Source organism: Caenorhabditis remanei, chromosome X, assembly GCF_010183535.1.
Source record: "Caenorhabditis remanei strain PX506 chromosome X, whole genome shotgun sequence".
Taxonomy (NCBI): Eukaryota; Metazoa; Nematoda; class Chromadorea; order Rhabditida; family Rhabditidae; genus Caenorhabditis; species Caenorhabditis remanei.
Genome location: NC_071333.1, coordinates 11,900,071 through 11,915,524, shown reverse-complemented (window position 1 = coordinate 11,915,524; position 15,454 = coordinate 11,900,071). Strand labels below are relative to the sequence as shown.

General features: G+C 42.1%; 2 protein-coding genes across 2 annotated transcripts; one reads left to right on the top strand and one right to left on the bottom strand.

The window, feature by feature from the left end:
- Positions 1–1,497: 1,497 nt before the first annotated feature.
- GCK72_024343 (uncharacterized protein) lies at positions 1,498–2,411 on the top strand (the record flags this gene model as incomplete). The annotated part of the gene is made up of 3 exons (XM_003118369.2): positions 1,498–1,726; positions 1,781–1,923; positions 2,223–2,411. The coding sequence occupies 3 exons, from the start codon at positions 1,498–1,500 to the stop codon at positions 2,409–2,411; spliced, it is 561 nt and encodes a 186-aa protein (XP_003118417.2).
- Positions 2,412–2,775: 364 nt separating this feature from the next.
- Positions 2,776–11,963, bottom strand: GCK72_024342 (uncharacterized protein; the record flags this gene model as incomplete). The annotated part of the gene is made up of 18 exons (XM_053735840.1): positions 2,776–3,002; positions 3,584–3,735; positions 3,820–4,058; positions 4,106–4,351; positions 4,401–5,180; positions 5,233–5,396; positions 5,445–5,696; positions 5,743–6,186; positions 6,232–6,415; positions 6,463–6,893; positions 6,948–9,876; positions 9,923–10,286; positions 10,330–10,457; positions 10,506–10,595; positions 10,647–10,758; positions 10,992–11,081; positions 11,357–11,495; positions 11,651–11,963. The coding sequence occupies 18 exons, from the start codon at positions 11,961–11,963 to the stop codon at positions 2,776–2,778; spliced, it is 7,284 nt and encodes a 2,427-aa protein (XP_053579406.1).
- Between the last annotated feature and the right edge of the window lie 3,491 nt (positions 11,964–15,454).

Genomic DNA, 15,454 nt, shown 5'->3' with positions numbered 1-15,454 from the left:
ACAACTATCGAACTTCGAAAATTACCGTATTGTCTATACCGAATAGTTTTATAAAAACAGATATCATTCATCAACTCATATTTTGCGTGTTTGTTTCAAATCCCTAGCCGTATTATTTTTTTATTTAATTGTCTCCTCCCTTTGTCTTTTGTGTGTTAATTTGGTCAAGCAGGTGGTCTCGGTCAATGAGGACCGTCCTCCTCCTCCCTCTCCAGCACACCGTTTGGCCTCTTGAGTCGACGCGCGGCAAACGCGCTCCACTGAGAACTCTTTTTTTTGTTGCGTGTTTTATGCCAATTGAGTCATTTTTTACCCAGTTCCGGCTCATTTGTGCATTTATTCATTAGTTTTTTAATTTTATAAAATTTATCGAGTAATTTTTTAAAGTTTAGCAACGTTCAATGTTGAAAATCTCAACTTGAGCCCTATATTCGTAATGAAATCGGTAGACAAAATTAAAAACTCAACTATATAATTGTTTTTCTTCTTTATGTTGCTTACTTATGTGTTATTCCGACTAAACTTTCATAGTTTTCAGCAAAATTGAGCTCCACGCCATGAATAGCGGACATAACGACTCCGGTAAGTATTTAATTTGTTTTTCAAACTACAGACTAAAAAACAGCCAAGTAAAAAGCAAAAAAAAAGAAATATCAAATCGATAATTGACTTGACATAATGCTGAAATCTTTTTTACCGGCTGAGCGCGTGTTTCGATGTTTTGAGCAACATTTAAGTGTTTTGAATGTAGAAGAATCACTCAACAGTCCAATTCATGATAATCTTCAAAACTTTCACTATATTGTTCAGAAAGTGAACGAGCACTAGTCAGTAACGCCCTAGATCAGTGATGGTAACTCTTGAAACAAAATCAAGATTATGATATACTCGCAAAAATGAAATCACTCATCACAAGTCACATGTTCACAGGTGACATGTGAACAGTAACACTATTAGAAATAATCTTATCAAATCGAATCAAACCGCGCACGCCTTTCTCATATCATACAAGTACAATAGCGATATATGACAAAAACACAACGACATTTGTTGAAAACACAGACGACGAGGCGACGCATTCTCTCTTGCCGTCGGTTTCATTTTCAATTTCGATTTCTAGCCCTAATATCTGATGAATTCAATCGGAATAGTGTTACGTCTGCTTTTTTGAGTGAAATCGACAATTAAACTGTGACCCCGGCGCTTAGATGAACAGCTTTAAAATACACTTCCTTTCTAGAATCGTTGTCTTTTTTTACCTCCCACATAACGATGAAGTGTGATGAGAATGCAATGACGCAGATCAAGTTTTCCCTCAGTTTTTTTCTGAATGTTTCTGTTAGATATTCTTTTCTGAGGTGAAGACATTTATGCAGTTGTTAATTGACTGTAACATTTGATCACTTCCTAGCTATATTGCCATGCTTTTCCCAGTTCATGAATTCATATTTTTTTTCAGAGTCGTCGGCTATCTCTCCAAATCGTCGCACCGTCAGAATGTCATCATCTGGAGCGTCGGAATCGGAGGTGGAGACTTGTGATGAAAACGTCGGGTTGCTTGGATCTCGTGCGAAGAAGACAAAACACGAGAGACCAGTAAGAGCTGAGCAAACTGCACCACTTCACAGGCCATTCGGAAGCACCACTGACGATGCGACCGTTGAATTCGGCGGAAGAAACGACTACCACGATCCGTATACTTCTGACGATGAGCTCTTGCACACAGGTATATAGCTTTGAAAAACAAAAGAGCAGTCGAGACAACCGGTCATTATTCCAGGAAGTGATGCATACGGATCAACTGTCGGTGCTACTATCTCATTGAAGTTCAACGAAGCGTGCCGTGCCATTCACAATGGTCACTACCCGCAGAGAATTGCACAGGGATCCAGTGGAAGCTATTTTGTCAAGAATATGCAGGATGTGAGTTGCTTTGTCTGTTAATGAAAATAGTTGTTCTTCTCTGTTACCACTTTTTGGCTTTTTTTTGCTAGAACAGTCATCGACAAGAAATCATGACTAACCAACACGAAAAACATGTTGTTTTCATCGAAAATTCCTACTCCTGTTTTCATATTCTCGCCATGACTCACTGATGACGTCTACTAGAAAAATCTCAAAATTTTTCCTGACATCCTAAAAAAAAGAAGTTCATAATGAATATCTAGAGAACATGATACTTCTCTCTCATTATGCATGTATGTGAAACTCGATCTTTTCAGGAAATCATCGCCGTCTTCAAACCAAAAAACGAGGAGCCGTATGGATCTCTCAACCCGAAATGGCTCAAATGGATTCATCGTGTATTCCTCCCGTGCTGTTTTGGACGCAGTTGTCTTCCACCCAACCAGGTTAGTGATGTATCGGTTACTTTTGTGTTGTCCTGGACTTTTCACTTAATTGGACTCTAATTTTCAACTTGGACTTGGGTAAATACAAACTTTATTACATCAAGATTGCTAACTATAGAGTGGCGATTTACATGAAAAAGAATGGGTTTGACTTAGTGTCAAACGTGCTGGGGCAGTAGTCAAACGATAGAAAAATAGAAGGGGGTACAAAAGTTTGTGACGTGAAAATGAGAAAACGGAGGCGGAAAGGGAAATAATCAAAATTTTATGAATTTCGAATTGTGCGAGGAACAATCAAAGAATGGGAACGAAGACGAAAAGGAAAAAAGACAAAGCGATTTGAAGAAGCAATAGGTTATGTGAAGTTGCTTGTTAAGCGGAAGCGTAAAGTTGAATTGGTCAAGCAGTGTGCGGTGCGAATAGTCTACAAGTCGTCGCGGTTAGGTGCCAGGGTATCATAGCGAGATCCTCCTTGAGAATGGGTGGACGTAGTCATTGGCTCGTTCGATGGAATTTCTACGATAGACGGATCACGTGGCTCAACGCCAGTACGAGAGATGGAATCTCCGGCACGTGTGCCAAACGACGAATCACGTCCGCCACCACCGTAGACCGAATCGCGGTCTCTAATCGAGCCGCCGTACACCGATCCTAGAAAAGGGTTTGATTTAAGACTGGTTTCCCAAGCACACTAGGATTGAATTCTTTTGATATTGCTGTAGTTTGGAAGAAATGAGACGGACATGATTGGGTAAGAGTTTCTGTACTTTGAACTGTACACTAAGAAGGTGTATCAGAGTGAGGATGAACATAAGGGAAAAGAATGTACACACTAGTTTCTCGTGCTACGAGAAATCGAATTCACATGCCCGTCTCAATTCTTGAACTTTTGTTAAGAATTTCCGACAGATGTCAGGTTTTGAGAAGTTTTTGGTTAATAACGCAAGGTCAGTAAGAGAAGGCAAAAAGGAAAAAATGTTTCAAAAGGACGTTCACATAGGGTAGACGTTTAAAGTGGAAAATTTCAAAATTCTAATGGTTCTCAGCACTCGAAATATGGATCTGTTGACTATCACTCCTGTTCTCTTCTCTGTGATGATGCATCTCTCTGGTTTCGATGATTTCCTGATGCAACACCTCACGGCTTTTACTTCTATGCACACGGATAACCGGTGTATTTTGTTGGTGTTTAGAAACTTCTGGTGGATAAGTATTGAATGTCACTTCCATACCGGAATCCTCTATTGTGGAGATTGGACGGCGATAGCTGCTTCCGGCATCAACTGCACTTCTGAAGTCGGTGATGTGTGGGCGATGGGTTGGAGTGGATGTTCCAAGTGGTGGAGTCAATGGGTTCGATGCGAAAGTCGAACGTGGATAGAATCTGAAATAGCTGCTCTAGTTGAGAAATCACTTACAAAATGTTAGAAATAAGAAAAACAGCTAAATTAAAGGAATCTCAACTTACCCAACAGAACGGCTTCCACCGTGAATGATTGCATCGATGTTGTTGTCACCATAGCTGCTACGGATACCAAGAACATTGGAACCAAGACGTCCGATGTCATTGACCATGGAGCGATCAACATATTCACGTCTGCGACGACGTTCGCCATCGAGTTGGTCACGGAGAATATTAATTTGATCTTCGAGCTGCTTGATTCGATTGCGATGAGTGCGCTCACGATTCTCGATGACTTTCTCGATCTGAAAATAGTTATTTTTAAGAATCCCTTAATTTGTTAATGCAGTACCTGTCCCTTCTCTTGACGCATTCTGAGGAGTTGTCTCTCTTGCTCCTCACGCTGCTTGTTGGTAAGCTCCAAGATTCTGTTGCCGTTCTCCATCTCAAGCTGTGCAATTTGCTGTTGGAGTTGAGCACAGTTCTTGTAGAGCTCTTTGTTCTCACGCTCCATAGCATTCAACGATTTCTCGATGGCTTCACGTTGAAGAGCAGTCTCGCGGATGGCGGCGTCTGTACGGCGTTTCTCATTTTCAAGCTGTAAAATAATATCGGTTCGTTTAATACCTAAAAATGTGAAAACTTACAAGTTCAATCTTCTTCATGAGCGTAGCCTTCTCTTTCTTCCATCCATCAGCAAGTTGAGAAGAGTTGCGTCTCTCGTTCTCCAATTGAGTAAGACGTCTCTTGATGTCTTCAAGCTCCTTGAGAGCAACACGTTTCTCATTCTTTGCAGTCTCGAGTTGTTGGCGGAGATCAGTTTCAGTGGTTCTCATTGTGTTGACAACCTTCTCAACAGAGAGGAATCTGTCTTCGACGCGATTCTTTTCAGAGTTGGCGTCTTGGAGTTGACGTTGAAGTTCAGCAACACGGTTGTTGACATCATGGACACGCTGTTTGTAGTCTCTGACTTCGCTGCGGGCATTGAGAAGTTCATTCTCGAGTTGTTGCTTACGAGTGTTTGCACCATTCAATTCATTTTGGGTATTGAGAAGTTGGTCTTTGAGAAGTTGGTATTCATGTGAAGTTTTGCTTTGAATGTCAATGGTTTTGCGAAGTTCATTTTCAACACTCTCAGCCTTGCTGAGTTCACGGCGGAGCTTGTCAGTGTCATCCTTCATGTCTTGAACCTTGGAGTCGCTCAAACGAAGAGCTCCATCCAATTCCTTGATTTTTTCTGTCAAGATCTGGCGTTCACTTTCGAATGATGCAATTTGGAGTTGGAGTTTGTTGGAGTCAGAATCACTTTCACGCATTTTGGTCTCCAATTGGAAGCGGCTGGAATCCCATTGCTCCTCCTTGTCGCGAAGAGAGCGAATGTCGGTTTGAGCGTTGTCCAAGTCAGTTCTCAAGTTCTTGAGTTGCTCCTAAAAAGATCGATTTGGTTGAATGCACTACTTGTTTTATTTTTAAACTCACATTCAAGTGCCGGAGTTGGGCTTCCTTTCCACGAGCTTGAAGTTCAGCGGCAACCATCTTGGATTTCATTTGACGACGTTCCTCATCTCTCTGCTTGAGAGCTTCCTCTTGAGAACGAAGCAAAGTCTTAGCAGATTGAAGACGAGATTCGAGAGCACGTTTCTCTGTAAAAACTGGCTTAGGAAAAGTGCATTTTCATTTCAGCTACTCACCTTCCTCAGTGTCTTGGAGATTATCCTCGATATTTCTGTAGCGAGTTTCCTTTTGGTTGATGGTAGTATGAGTTTCAGTGGTCTTCTTCTTCATTCTAGCCAAAGTGTCACGGAGTTCATTGCGTTCCATCTCGAGTTTCTCGATCTTGTTGAGAAGTGATTGAAGAGTTCCTTCAAGGTTTGCAATGTCGAATCCACCATTCAAGTTGACTGTGGTGGTTCCATCGAGATTGTTGATCACACGTCCACCGGCTGGAATAAAATAATTACATTTTTCAATAACCAAGTACAAACTCACCAGATGTAGCGCCAGGACGTTCACTGCTGAAGTCAGCAGATGGTGGGAATGGAACTGAACGAGGATAAGCAACATCGGATTGATCCGAGTCGCCGCGACCTATTTCGATTTCACGACCGAAATCAGATCCGCCTGGTCCTCCACTGATTCCAGTTCCAATAACACCACCACTGGCTGGATCGTAAGCTCCCGAGCGTTGTGCAGATGGTCCTCCACCGATGATACTGGCTCCTCCTGGAACTCCATCAACGTATCCAGCTCCACCATCAACGAAGGTGTGGAAGTTGATGACGCGGTTAGCAGAAGATTGGAAGCGTCGGAGAGCATCCGAAAGAATATCTCTCTCGGAGTCGGCCTTAATGTAGTCTTGTTGGAGAGTTGTCAACCGTTGCTCAGTACTGTCGAGACGAGATGTCAAGTCATTGATCTCGTACTTTCTGGCTTCTGTAATAATGAATTGAATAGAATCAACTATTTTGAAAAACTAACCAAGCTCTTGAAGAGCATTAAGACGACTGTCCTCAGAAACACGATGAGAGTGTGCCAAATCATCAATAATGGTCTGGTACTCATCAGATTTACGTTGAATCTGCTCATTTCCGAATTTGAGCTCTTGGCTGAGTTTCTGGAGCTCGTTACGAAGAGCGGTTCTTTCGGTATCGGAAGTGATAAGCTGAAATATTAAACATTATTTATTTTTCTAACGTATGAGTATACTACCTTGTCATTGGTATCTTGAAGTTCGTTACGGAGCTTGGTCAATTTTGTGTCGAATTGAGAAGCCAACTGGTTCAAATGATCAGCCTGTTTGGTCTTCTCACGGAATGCATTCTGAAGACGTTCCTTCTCAGTCTTGGCATGGCTCAAAGCTGCCTTCAACTCCTTCAATGCATCCTCAGCAGACTTCAGACGATTTCTGAGACGGGTCAAGTCAGCCTCCATGTTGGTGTTGTTGCTCTTAAGAACATCGTTCTCACGGAGAGCAGCGTCCAATTCTCCTCTCCATTTGTTGGAGTCACTTTGAAGGGTACTGTATTGATCCTCCAATGAACGGAGACGGTTCTGAGCACTTTCAAGATCCATTTCCTTCTGGACAAGATTAGCCTTGCTGTCAGAAAGTTCATCTTCCAAACGGCGAACTTGGGAAGTTACTGAAATTTACAAAATTAAGTCTGACCAAGTTAAAATAGATCTATGAAACTTACAATCGCGGACTTTGGAGGTGTGATCATTGACAGTCTTTGTCAAATGATCGATTCTATCATTGGCAGCTTGGAGTTGTGCCTTCAATGCAGTGTTGGTGGTCTCGAGAGCCTTGGCTTCAGAGCGAACAGTGTATGCATCGGTCTTCCATTTCTGGATTTCCTTATCAGCATCGTTACGGAAGTCATCCCACTCATCCTTGATCTTCTGGTTCTGAGTGTAGAGATTGTTGATTTTCTCATCATAATCTCTCTTCTCTCTCTCAAGTTCATTCTCGCGATTAAGAGAGTCAGCCAACTGCTTCTCCAAATTGTTGAGCTTATCACGAAGATCGTCCTCAACGGATTTCAAGTTCTCAACCGCTTTTCCGTATTGCTCCTTTTCATCATCAAGATCACTCAGATGTTTGTCATGAAGAGCACTGATATCACTCTTCAGCTTGTCAATTTCAGCAGCATGCTTTCTCTTCAATTCAGTGATATCATTCTCAGTCTTGTCGTTTCCACGTCCGATCTGAGACAATTCATCTTCAAGTTCACGGATTCTGCGCTCCAAGTCATCCTTATCGTTCTCAAGACGCTCCAACTCTCTCTTCCAGCGGTCATTAATCTCACGAATCTTGTGCTCAGCTAGCTCATCATCATGGTAACGATCGAGAATATTCTTTTCGATTCTCTCGATTCTTTCCTTGGTGTTGACAATAGTATGAGTGCCACGTTGTCCAGTAGCATCCTTTCCATCACGTCCATCGCGGCCATGGATAACATCACCTCCAGATGATGGGATAGTGATCTCATCTCCTCCTCTGCTCTCGATATCTTCAGCGGCTGGGATGTAGACATTGCTTCCAGCAGCTCCACGTTGTCTGTTAGAGTCGGCAACACTGCTGCGATCTCCAAATGCACCACCATCAGTTCCAGTAGTTGTGCTGTCTCGGGAAACACGTCCACCTCTTCCCATATTAGCTAAACGTTCCTTCAAATCACGGATGTCTTGCTCCAACTGCTTATTGATTTCAGTTGAGTGCTTAAGATCTTGTTTGGTGTCATCCAATTCCTTGTTTAGAAGATTGGCACGAGACAAGTGTTGGTTGGCAGCATCTCTGGCACGAACTTCCTTTCCAACAAGTTCCTTGTTCTCATTTCTGAGTTTCTCCAACTCATTCTCCATTTTTCTAATTGTCTCCTTAAGAGCTTGAATATCTCCATCCAACTTGAGTTTCTGGTTGAGAACATCTTGTTTCTCCTTTTGAAGACGTTGGTTCAAATCATTCAACTTTTCGATTTCTCCAGAACGAGAGTGCAACTCATTCTCCAATTGAGTGAGTTTTCCTTGATGTCCCTTGATGGTAGTATCCAATTCATCATTGTGACGGCGAAGAAGGTTGATTTGACTCTCGTAGTCACTGATGGTTTGACGGAGTTTGTCAAGTTCATCGTTGCTACGAACACCATTCTTCTCCAAATCTTGACGGCCCTTGATCTCAGTCTCCAACTTATGACGGATGTCGAAGAGATGACGAGCATTTTCATCCTTCTGCTTTTGGTAGTCATCACGTTGAATCTTGATCTCCTTCAGTTGTTGTTCAGCCAAATGAGCAGCCTTTTGAGCATGTTCCAACTCTCCAAGAATCTTTTCGTTATCACTGTGGACACGATCGTACTTCTCACGCAAGTCATCCAAATCTTTTTGGATGTTGCGACGAATGTCATCGGAGTACTTGATTTGAGTCTCCCTCTCATCGATGCGACGTTGAGTGCTGTTGTATTCATTTTCCAAATCACGATACTTGTCCTTCAATGGGTTGACTTCAGACTTCAAGCGGTTGTTTTCACGAAGAAGATTCTCAATGCGACGGTTGAGCTCATCAATTCGAGTCTTGAACTCTTCTTGAATTGAGTTTGCATGCTCATCCATCTCATCACGGAGCTTGCGAGCGTCGTCGGTCGAACTCTTCTGGAAAGAGGCTTGCAATTTGGCAAGCTCATCCTCCAAGAACTTTCTGGCTTTCTCAGCAGCAACACGCTCAGCCTCCGAGGCTCTCAGTTTGTCATCAGTGCGACGAGAGTTGCGTTCAGCTTCATCGACACTCTTTTGGAGATTGCTAATCTCACGCTTGGCATCCGCAAATTGCTTGTCGAGACGTCGACGAGCTTCATCAGCATTCTCGAATTTGTTCAGGAATTCCTTGACTTGACTCTCAGCAATCTTGAGTTTTCTCTCCAATTGTTGAATATCATTGTCCTTGTTGCGGAAAGTGTTACGGACAGCACGAAGAGCCTCAGATGGTGGAAGTGGTGTCTTTCCTGGTGACAAAGATCTGGTTCTTTTGATAGATACAGTTCCATCAACGTTCTTCTCACTATCTTGAGCCATTTCATGCAGTTTCTTCAATGCATTCTGAGATTCATTGAGTTTTTCACGGTTACGACGGAGTTCAGCTTCGAGTTCAGCAATCTTTCTTTGAGCATCATCTCCCTTTGACTCCAATTCAATGTTTCTCTCAATGGACTCCTCATACTTGGTCATCAACTCCTTGTGCAACTCAGCATCCCCTTCTGAACTGCCACCTCCACGAATCTTTCTCAACTCCTCGAGAAGTTCTGCACTTGATGCACCTCCAGCGCCTCCAGTGTTCATTCTCTTCACAGTTTCAATAAGAACTTTCTCGTAGTTATTGGTGGTACGGTTGACATCGTTGCTATCATCCAATCCATAGAGACCAAGTGAATCTCCAGCTCCACCAGTGAATGTCACATTACGAGACATGTTGCTAACATTGCGAAGTGCACGAGTGAACTCGGACTTTTGCTTGTCAAGATCTTCTTCTGTTTGAACTTTCAAGTCAGAGAATTGCTTGCGGACACGTTGAAGTTCAGTCCACAAGTCGAGCATCTTGCGTTGCTCGTCGCTGAGATATTGAGCCAAGTTCTGAAATCATGTAGTTAGCGACTTCTTGAATTATACCTCCACTCACTCTCTCCCGATTGACAAATGTCTTCTCCTTGTCCTTACTATCATTAGCATAACGCTCGAACTCTCGCCTCAAGCGATCATTCTCATCCTCCAAAACCAATGATTTCTGACGCTCGTTCTCCCATTGCATTCTATACTCATCCGAACGTCTTCTCTCCTCATCCAATCTAGCGATCATCTCATAGTTTGCATTCGGATCACCAGCTATTGTTTGACCTCCTCCATACCCAGCAACTCCACTTCCGTATCCTCCAGTTCCTGCTCCAGTGTGAACATTGACAGTGGTGAGCCCTGCTCCACCACCTCCAAGAATGGTCTCACGCTTTCCACGAGCTGGGCTCCAGAGCTCAACGTTGTGATTGTTACTAAAATCAAATTTATAAGGAAATTCTGAAAATTTCACTATACATGTAAGTGTTTCCTGGATCGTAGTTGTCAAAAATCATAACGTTGGAACTTGGATCATCCAACATGCGGTTGCGAGCTCCAACCATTCTTCCTTCAAGCTCAGCAATGTGTTTACGGTACTCATGAACCTGAAAGTATAACATTTTGACCTGAAATCAATTTTATGGCTATGTTACCTTGTTTTGAAGAGCAGCCATCATCTCACTGTATTCTTTTTGTTGTTCAACATTGTTGTCAATACGTTGACGGAACTTGTTCAAGTCATCCTGAAACAAGACATGTTTGTTTTTCAATAACAAGAAAAACATTCGATTTACCTGAGTACGGTCGAGACGAGCAACGGCGGCTCCGCGAGAGCTATCAATCTCGAGAAGTAGATCATCATCGAAGGAAGAAGTATGGTGATAGTTGTTCTCACCAGAAGTATCCCTGGAGTACTCATCCCTTAACGAGGAAACACGTGGCTATTGCATGCAACACCGCAACTTATTCAATGTTGGTTTAATTTGTTTGAAGTATTCAAAGGCTGCTCTGATTATCAGCGCGTGATTGTTATTTCTTTTGTATTCCAAGCGGGTTATAAGGCAAAGAGTATTATGAGGTTTTGAATGATTAATGAACCTCTCGACTAGTCTAACCTTGTTTTCTTTTCAACAACTTACCAACTGTCACCTTCATACTCATGAGTTTCCTCCTCCGTTTTCTTCATATGAATTGTATACGAGTACGTTTTCAAACTGTCCGTTGTTGGACTTAAGAAATTTAATATGTTGTATGGAACTATTATTCAGTACTAAAACTAGCGAGGCTTACAATTCTTAAGACAGAGGATTTGGGAGTCTCTTTTTGGAAAACAACATATAATTATTTTAGAACTTATGGAAAACACAAACAAAGGGGAGAGATGTGCGGCGTGTAAGGGGAATAGAGAGTTTCAAAGAGACATTGGCGAAAAATCTCGAGAGTGAGAGATTTGTCACCAAGCCAAAAGCGCATGCATCGGCAAAACTAGACACTTTTTACATACCAGTAGAATTCTCCGTAGTTGGAACGAGAGCCCGGACTTTCAGGAGTTGGCTCCTTTGAGTCTGCAGACGGGATATGGATTGTTCCATCTCCTCCTCCAGAACTTCGAGTATCGTCGTGACTCGACATTTTGAGCTTGTCTATAAATGGATTGAGAATGAAAAATTGAGATTTCTAACAACTAGTGAAATGAGCAAAAGGATTCAAAGAATGCAATCGGTGGTCTAACTATTCGAACTTCAAACTTCAAACCAAATAAGAGAAAAAAACATATCAAACAAGAACACACAGAAACCTTTTCTAGAAGATCGTCGATTTTTCTGACGTTGACGATCAAGAACCGATTCGGTTTCAGAAGGCGTCAGAGGCCGAACGGAGACTTTTCCAGAAATGTGTGTCCACTTGCCAGGAACAATTGCTTCTGCACGTACAACTGGTGAACAAGATCTGCTAGTTGAACTACTAGAATTCGCTGTAGGCGGTGAAACCGGGGATAAAGTTCGGAGCGCTTGTGATGGTGGATCGTGTAGAGCACTTTCCGGTAATGATTCGCTCACAACTAGCTGACGACCTGGGGTGCTGCTATTTACGCCACAGCTGAAGAACATCCAATGGAGCACATCAGCATGCTGCAATAGTTATCTCCGGCAATTATAGTCGGGATAGGGAAGGAAAAGGGGACGTAGCAGAATAAAGACGTGGGGGAAATCTTGGCAGCTTTCGTTTTGGAAATTGTTTACGCGGAGGTCGTCGTTTTCTCTGTTTCGAGGAAGATTGGCAACAGTTGGAATAGAGAGTGAAACTAGTCTTTTTTCATTCCACCTCATTGAAATATGCTGGACGGAAAAAAGAAAAGCGACGCTCCTTTTCTTCTGTCCCGAAAAACCTTGAAATGGGCAGTTGTTTAGAAAACAACGTAATGCAACAATTTACTTTCTCGAGTGGAACTTATCCAACAGAAATTAGTTTTGGTATCTTGAATTGGGTTGGTCATTTCTAACACACTAAACTATGAATAACTCACTGTCAACGGATCAAATGAGGAGTGAATGTAGAAAGTAGGATAATCTCAGTTGATTTCAAATCTTCTTCGATCTCAGATTTGTGTGAGAGGGCATGTTGCCAGTGAGAGCCGAAGTAAGAAAAGATGCGCTGTTGTGAGTATATCGAATTTCAAAAAAAGAAAGTCGTGAAGAGCGAGCATTCAATAGGTCGGAAATCTAGTAAACATGCGTATTTGTTTGCCTGTTTCATTTGTTGCTCAATTTTTGACAAATATACACATATTCAAAATAGTGAAGTGAGAAACTGAGAATGGAGGCGGAAGAGAGAATGAGAGACTGGAATCGTTATTTGTTGCTTGGCAACCAATCGGGCTCTCAAAGAGCATAGGTATGCAGAGGGTGGAGAGTTTGTCATGTGCAATTTCGTATAAGTGAGAATAGAGTTGCTTTGGAGTGTTGTGTCCCATGTTAGTGAGAAATAAACGGAGTCAATAAAAACCGTTGTTCCAGCATAGAATAACATTACATGTACAATCAGCACCAATTGTGGCTCATTTTTGTTTTTGTTTTTCTTCCTCTAGGACTGGAAAATAAAGACAACCTCCAATTTTATGATTCCTGCTATTTACCAAATATGACACACACACAAAGAGCAGTTTCGGAGTTGGTCACCAATTTTGAAGCGAAAAAAGGAAGAAGGGTGGACAATTGTGACTTTGCAACGCGCACACGCGCGGATGGCTTGCCATAGGCTCTTCGGGCTCTTTTTTTTGCCGTGCTACTGCTCTTTTTTCGCTCCTTACTAGGCAAGAGGTAAACAAGTAAACAGAGTGTGAGCCGATGAGAGATGAAGAAAAAAAGACGACTAGAAGCGGGGACGACCGACGACATCGGGCCATCGCCAACGGCCACGCCTTCTTTGGAGTGGCGCGCGCTTTGGTGGTGTAAGCCATCGATCTGGGAGGGCGCCCCCAGTGTTGTTGTCGACAACAACAAACGAGCAATGGAAATACGAAGAAGAGGACGTCGTGCTCCAGCGAGAACGAGGAGCTCCGTTAAGCCTGAGGAGGTCTTCTTGCTCCCGCATTGGACTCTCTTTCTTATTCTTGGAAACTGCCTAATGATGACTGCTGGCTCTTTGAAATGTTGCGCAAGAATAGATGAAAGTTGTTTGAGCTAGTAAGAGGGAGGAAGAATAAGTGACTAGTTTTTAGTAGAAAATGTGTCAAAAATGGCAGGACTAGTACGAGAAGAATAGTACTTTTTCCCCAGTGTTGATTACTTTCAAGAAAAAAGACAACTTTTGATATCAATACTAAATAAATCAAACTGTCACACACATAATCCCCTACACTATTCACTTTTTCGAAACAAAAAACATGGGAGAGATAGTGGGCGAACTGTTATTCTAACCCCCTTTGATTCCGCAACAAGCAATTCTGATAAGGTGGTGTAAAACCCCACAAAACGAAATCACCGCTTATCATGGTGTTTCCTCTCCACCCACTTTTATTTTGAAAAAGATGAAAGAAAAGTTTTCGGAACAACACAAATTAGTTTTTTTGACTCTGGGGACGTTTTAAGTGTCGCCAAGAAATGGGAGAATAGAAGAACCCTTTTCTTCAGAGTCTTTTTGATTTATGAACATGAGACGAGAAGATGAAAGAGAGAAAATGCACCGACCTTCGCGCATGTTGTTTGGAAAATAAGCTGCTGCCAAGCCCTGATGATATATGAATATGTCATTTTGTTGGGATCATGAATCAATTTTCGGAAAACCTTACCGGATTTGTGGCTTTGAATTTTCCTCAGAAATAGGAAATTGAGAGCGGAAGGACTCAGGGGGCAAGTCGAGTGCTATGAGTGTTTCTACTTGTTAACGAAATGCCGTTCTTCTCGTCTGCTTCAATCCTTCACGTGTGTTTTTTAGTCTTCTCTGTCCTCTGCCTTTCTTTGGTATGAAAGCAGATGATAAAAAGAGTTCGCAGTCGGCGTGTGTGCACCCTGTCACTATTGATTTCTGGAGAGCATGTTTGTTGGTTGGTTCAAGGAATTGTTGTTGTCGTGGCGGGGTGAGAATTGCAAAAAAAAGGGATAGTGGACAAAAAAAGGACGACGACCAAGTCGAAAGTTTGATGGGCACGTCGTCCTAAAGAAGCCGTCTTGTCCAGAATTTGACAAGGCACACAGCCACGACGCACACACGAAACCACCATCATCCGAAGATTTTGCAGAATGATGGTGGTGGTTTTTGGAGTCTTGGAATCAAGAGGTCAGAATGTCAGAGGATTACTGTAGAAATTTGAAAATTAAATTTGTTTCCAAAAAATTCACGATAGTCGCTTTCTATAGTAAATTTGGAACTTCTGAATGTTTATAAAAATTACAACTACGAAAAGAACATCTGGAGTGATTTCCTGTTTAGAAATCTTAACGTATATCCCTAGATTCCAAGACACCAAACACTGAAGAACGAAATTATTGGAAGAAAACGAGAAGAAAGTGGCATTTGTTGCTATTCGCATTTCTAGGACGAGGTAGTTAGCACCCTGATTCGTCCATTGACTTTAATAGAATTGCTCTGAGGCAAAGTCCCCATGCCTTATAATTGCTACCCTCTTGGTGCTACTATTGTGACCGGTTTCTTTGCCGCTGACCGCAGTTGGCTCATCGTGTCTTTTTCGCGCTCATTTTCGATTCTCAGAAAACATAGTCGACGATCTTCCTCTCATTTTGAAATGGCGGCCAATTGAAAATAGTGTTGAGAGGAAAAAAGTGGAAGTGGTGAGCGGAAACGAAACCTAGATGAGGAAAAGGGAGGAGAAAAAAGAGCCAAATAGAGCCAAATGTTGTTGATTAAGAATGAAATACGATTGTCAGAGAATGCGAATGAGAAATTAAGCTAGCTGAACGTGAAAAAGTAAGAAAACGCAAGATGTGAAAATTCCAAACAATTTTGTAACGATGCACATTTATCCCATTCTACGTCGTATGATAATGTTGCTTACACAAATGTGAAGAAGATGAAAAAACACGAAAAAAAACAAAACTTCTGGGATTACAAACTGATGATTTGTGAAGTGTAATGATTCCTC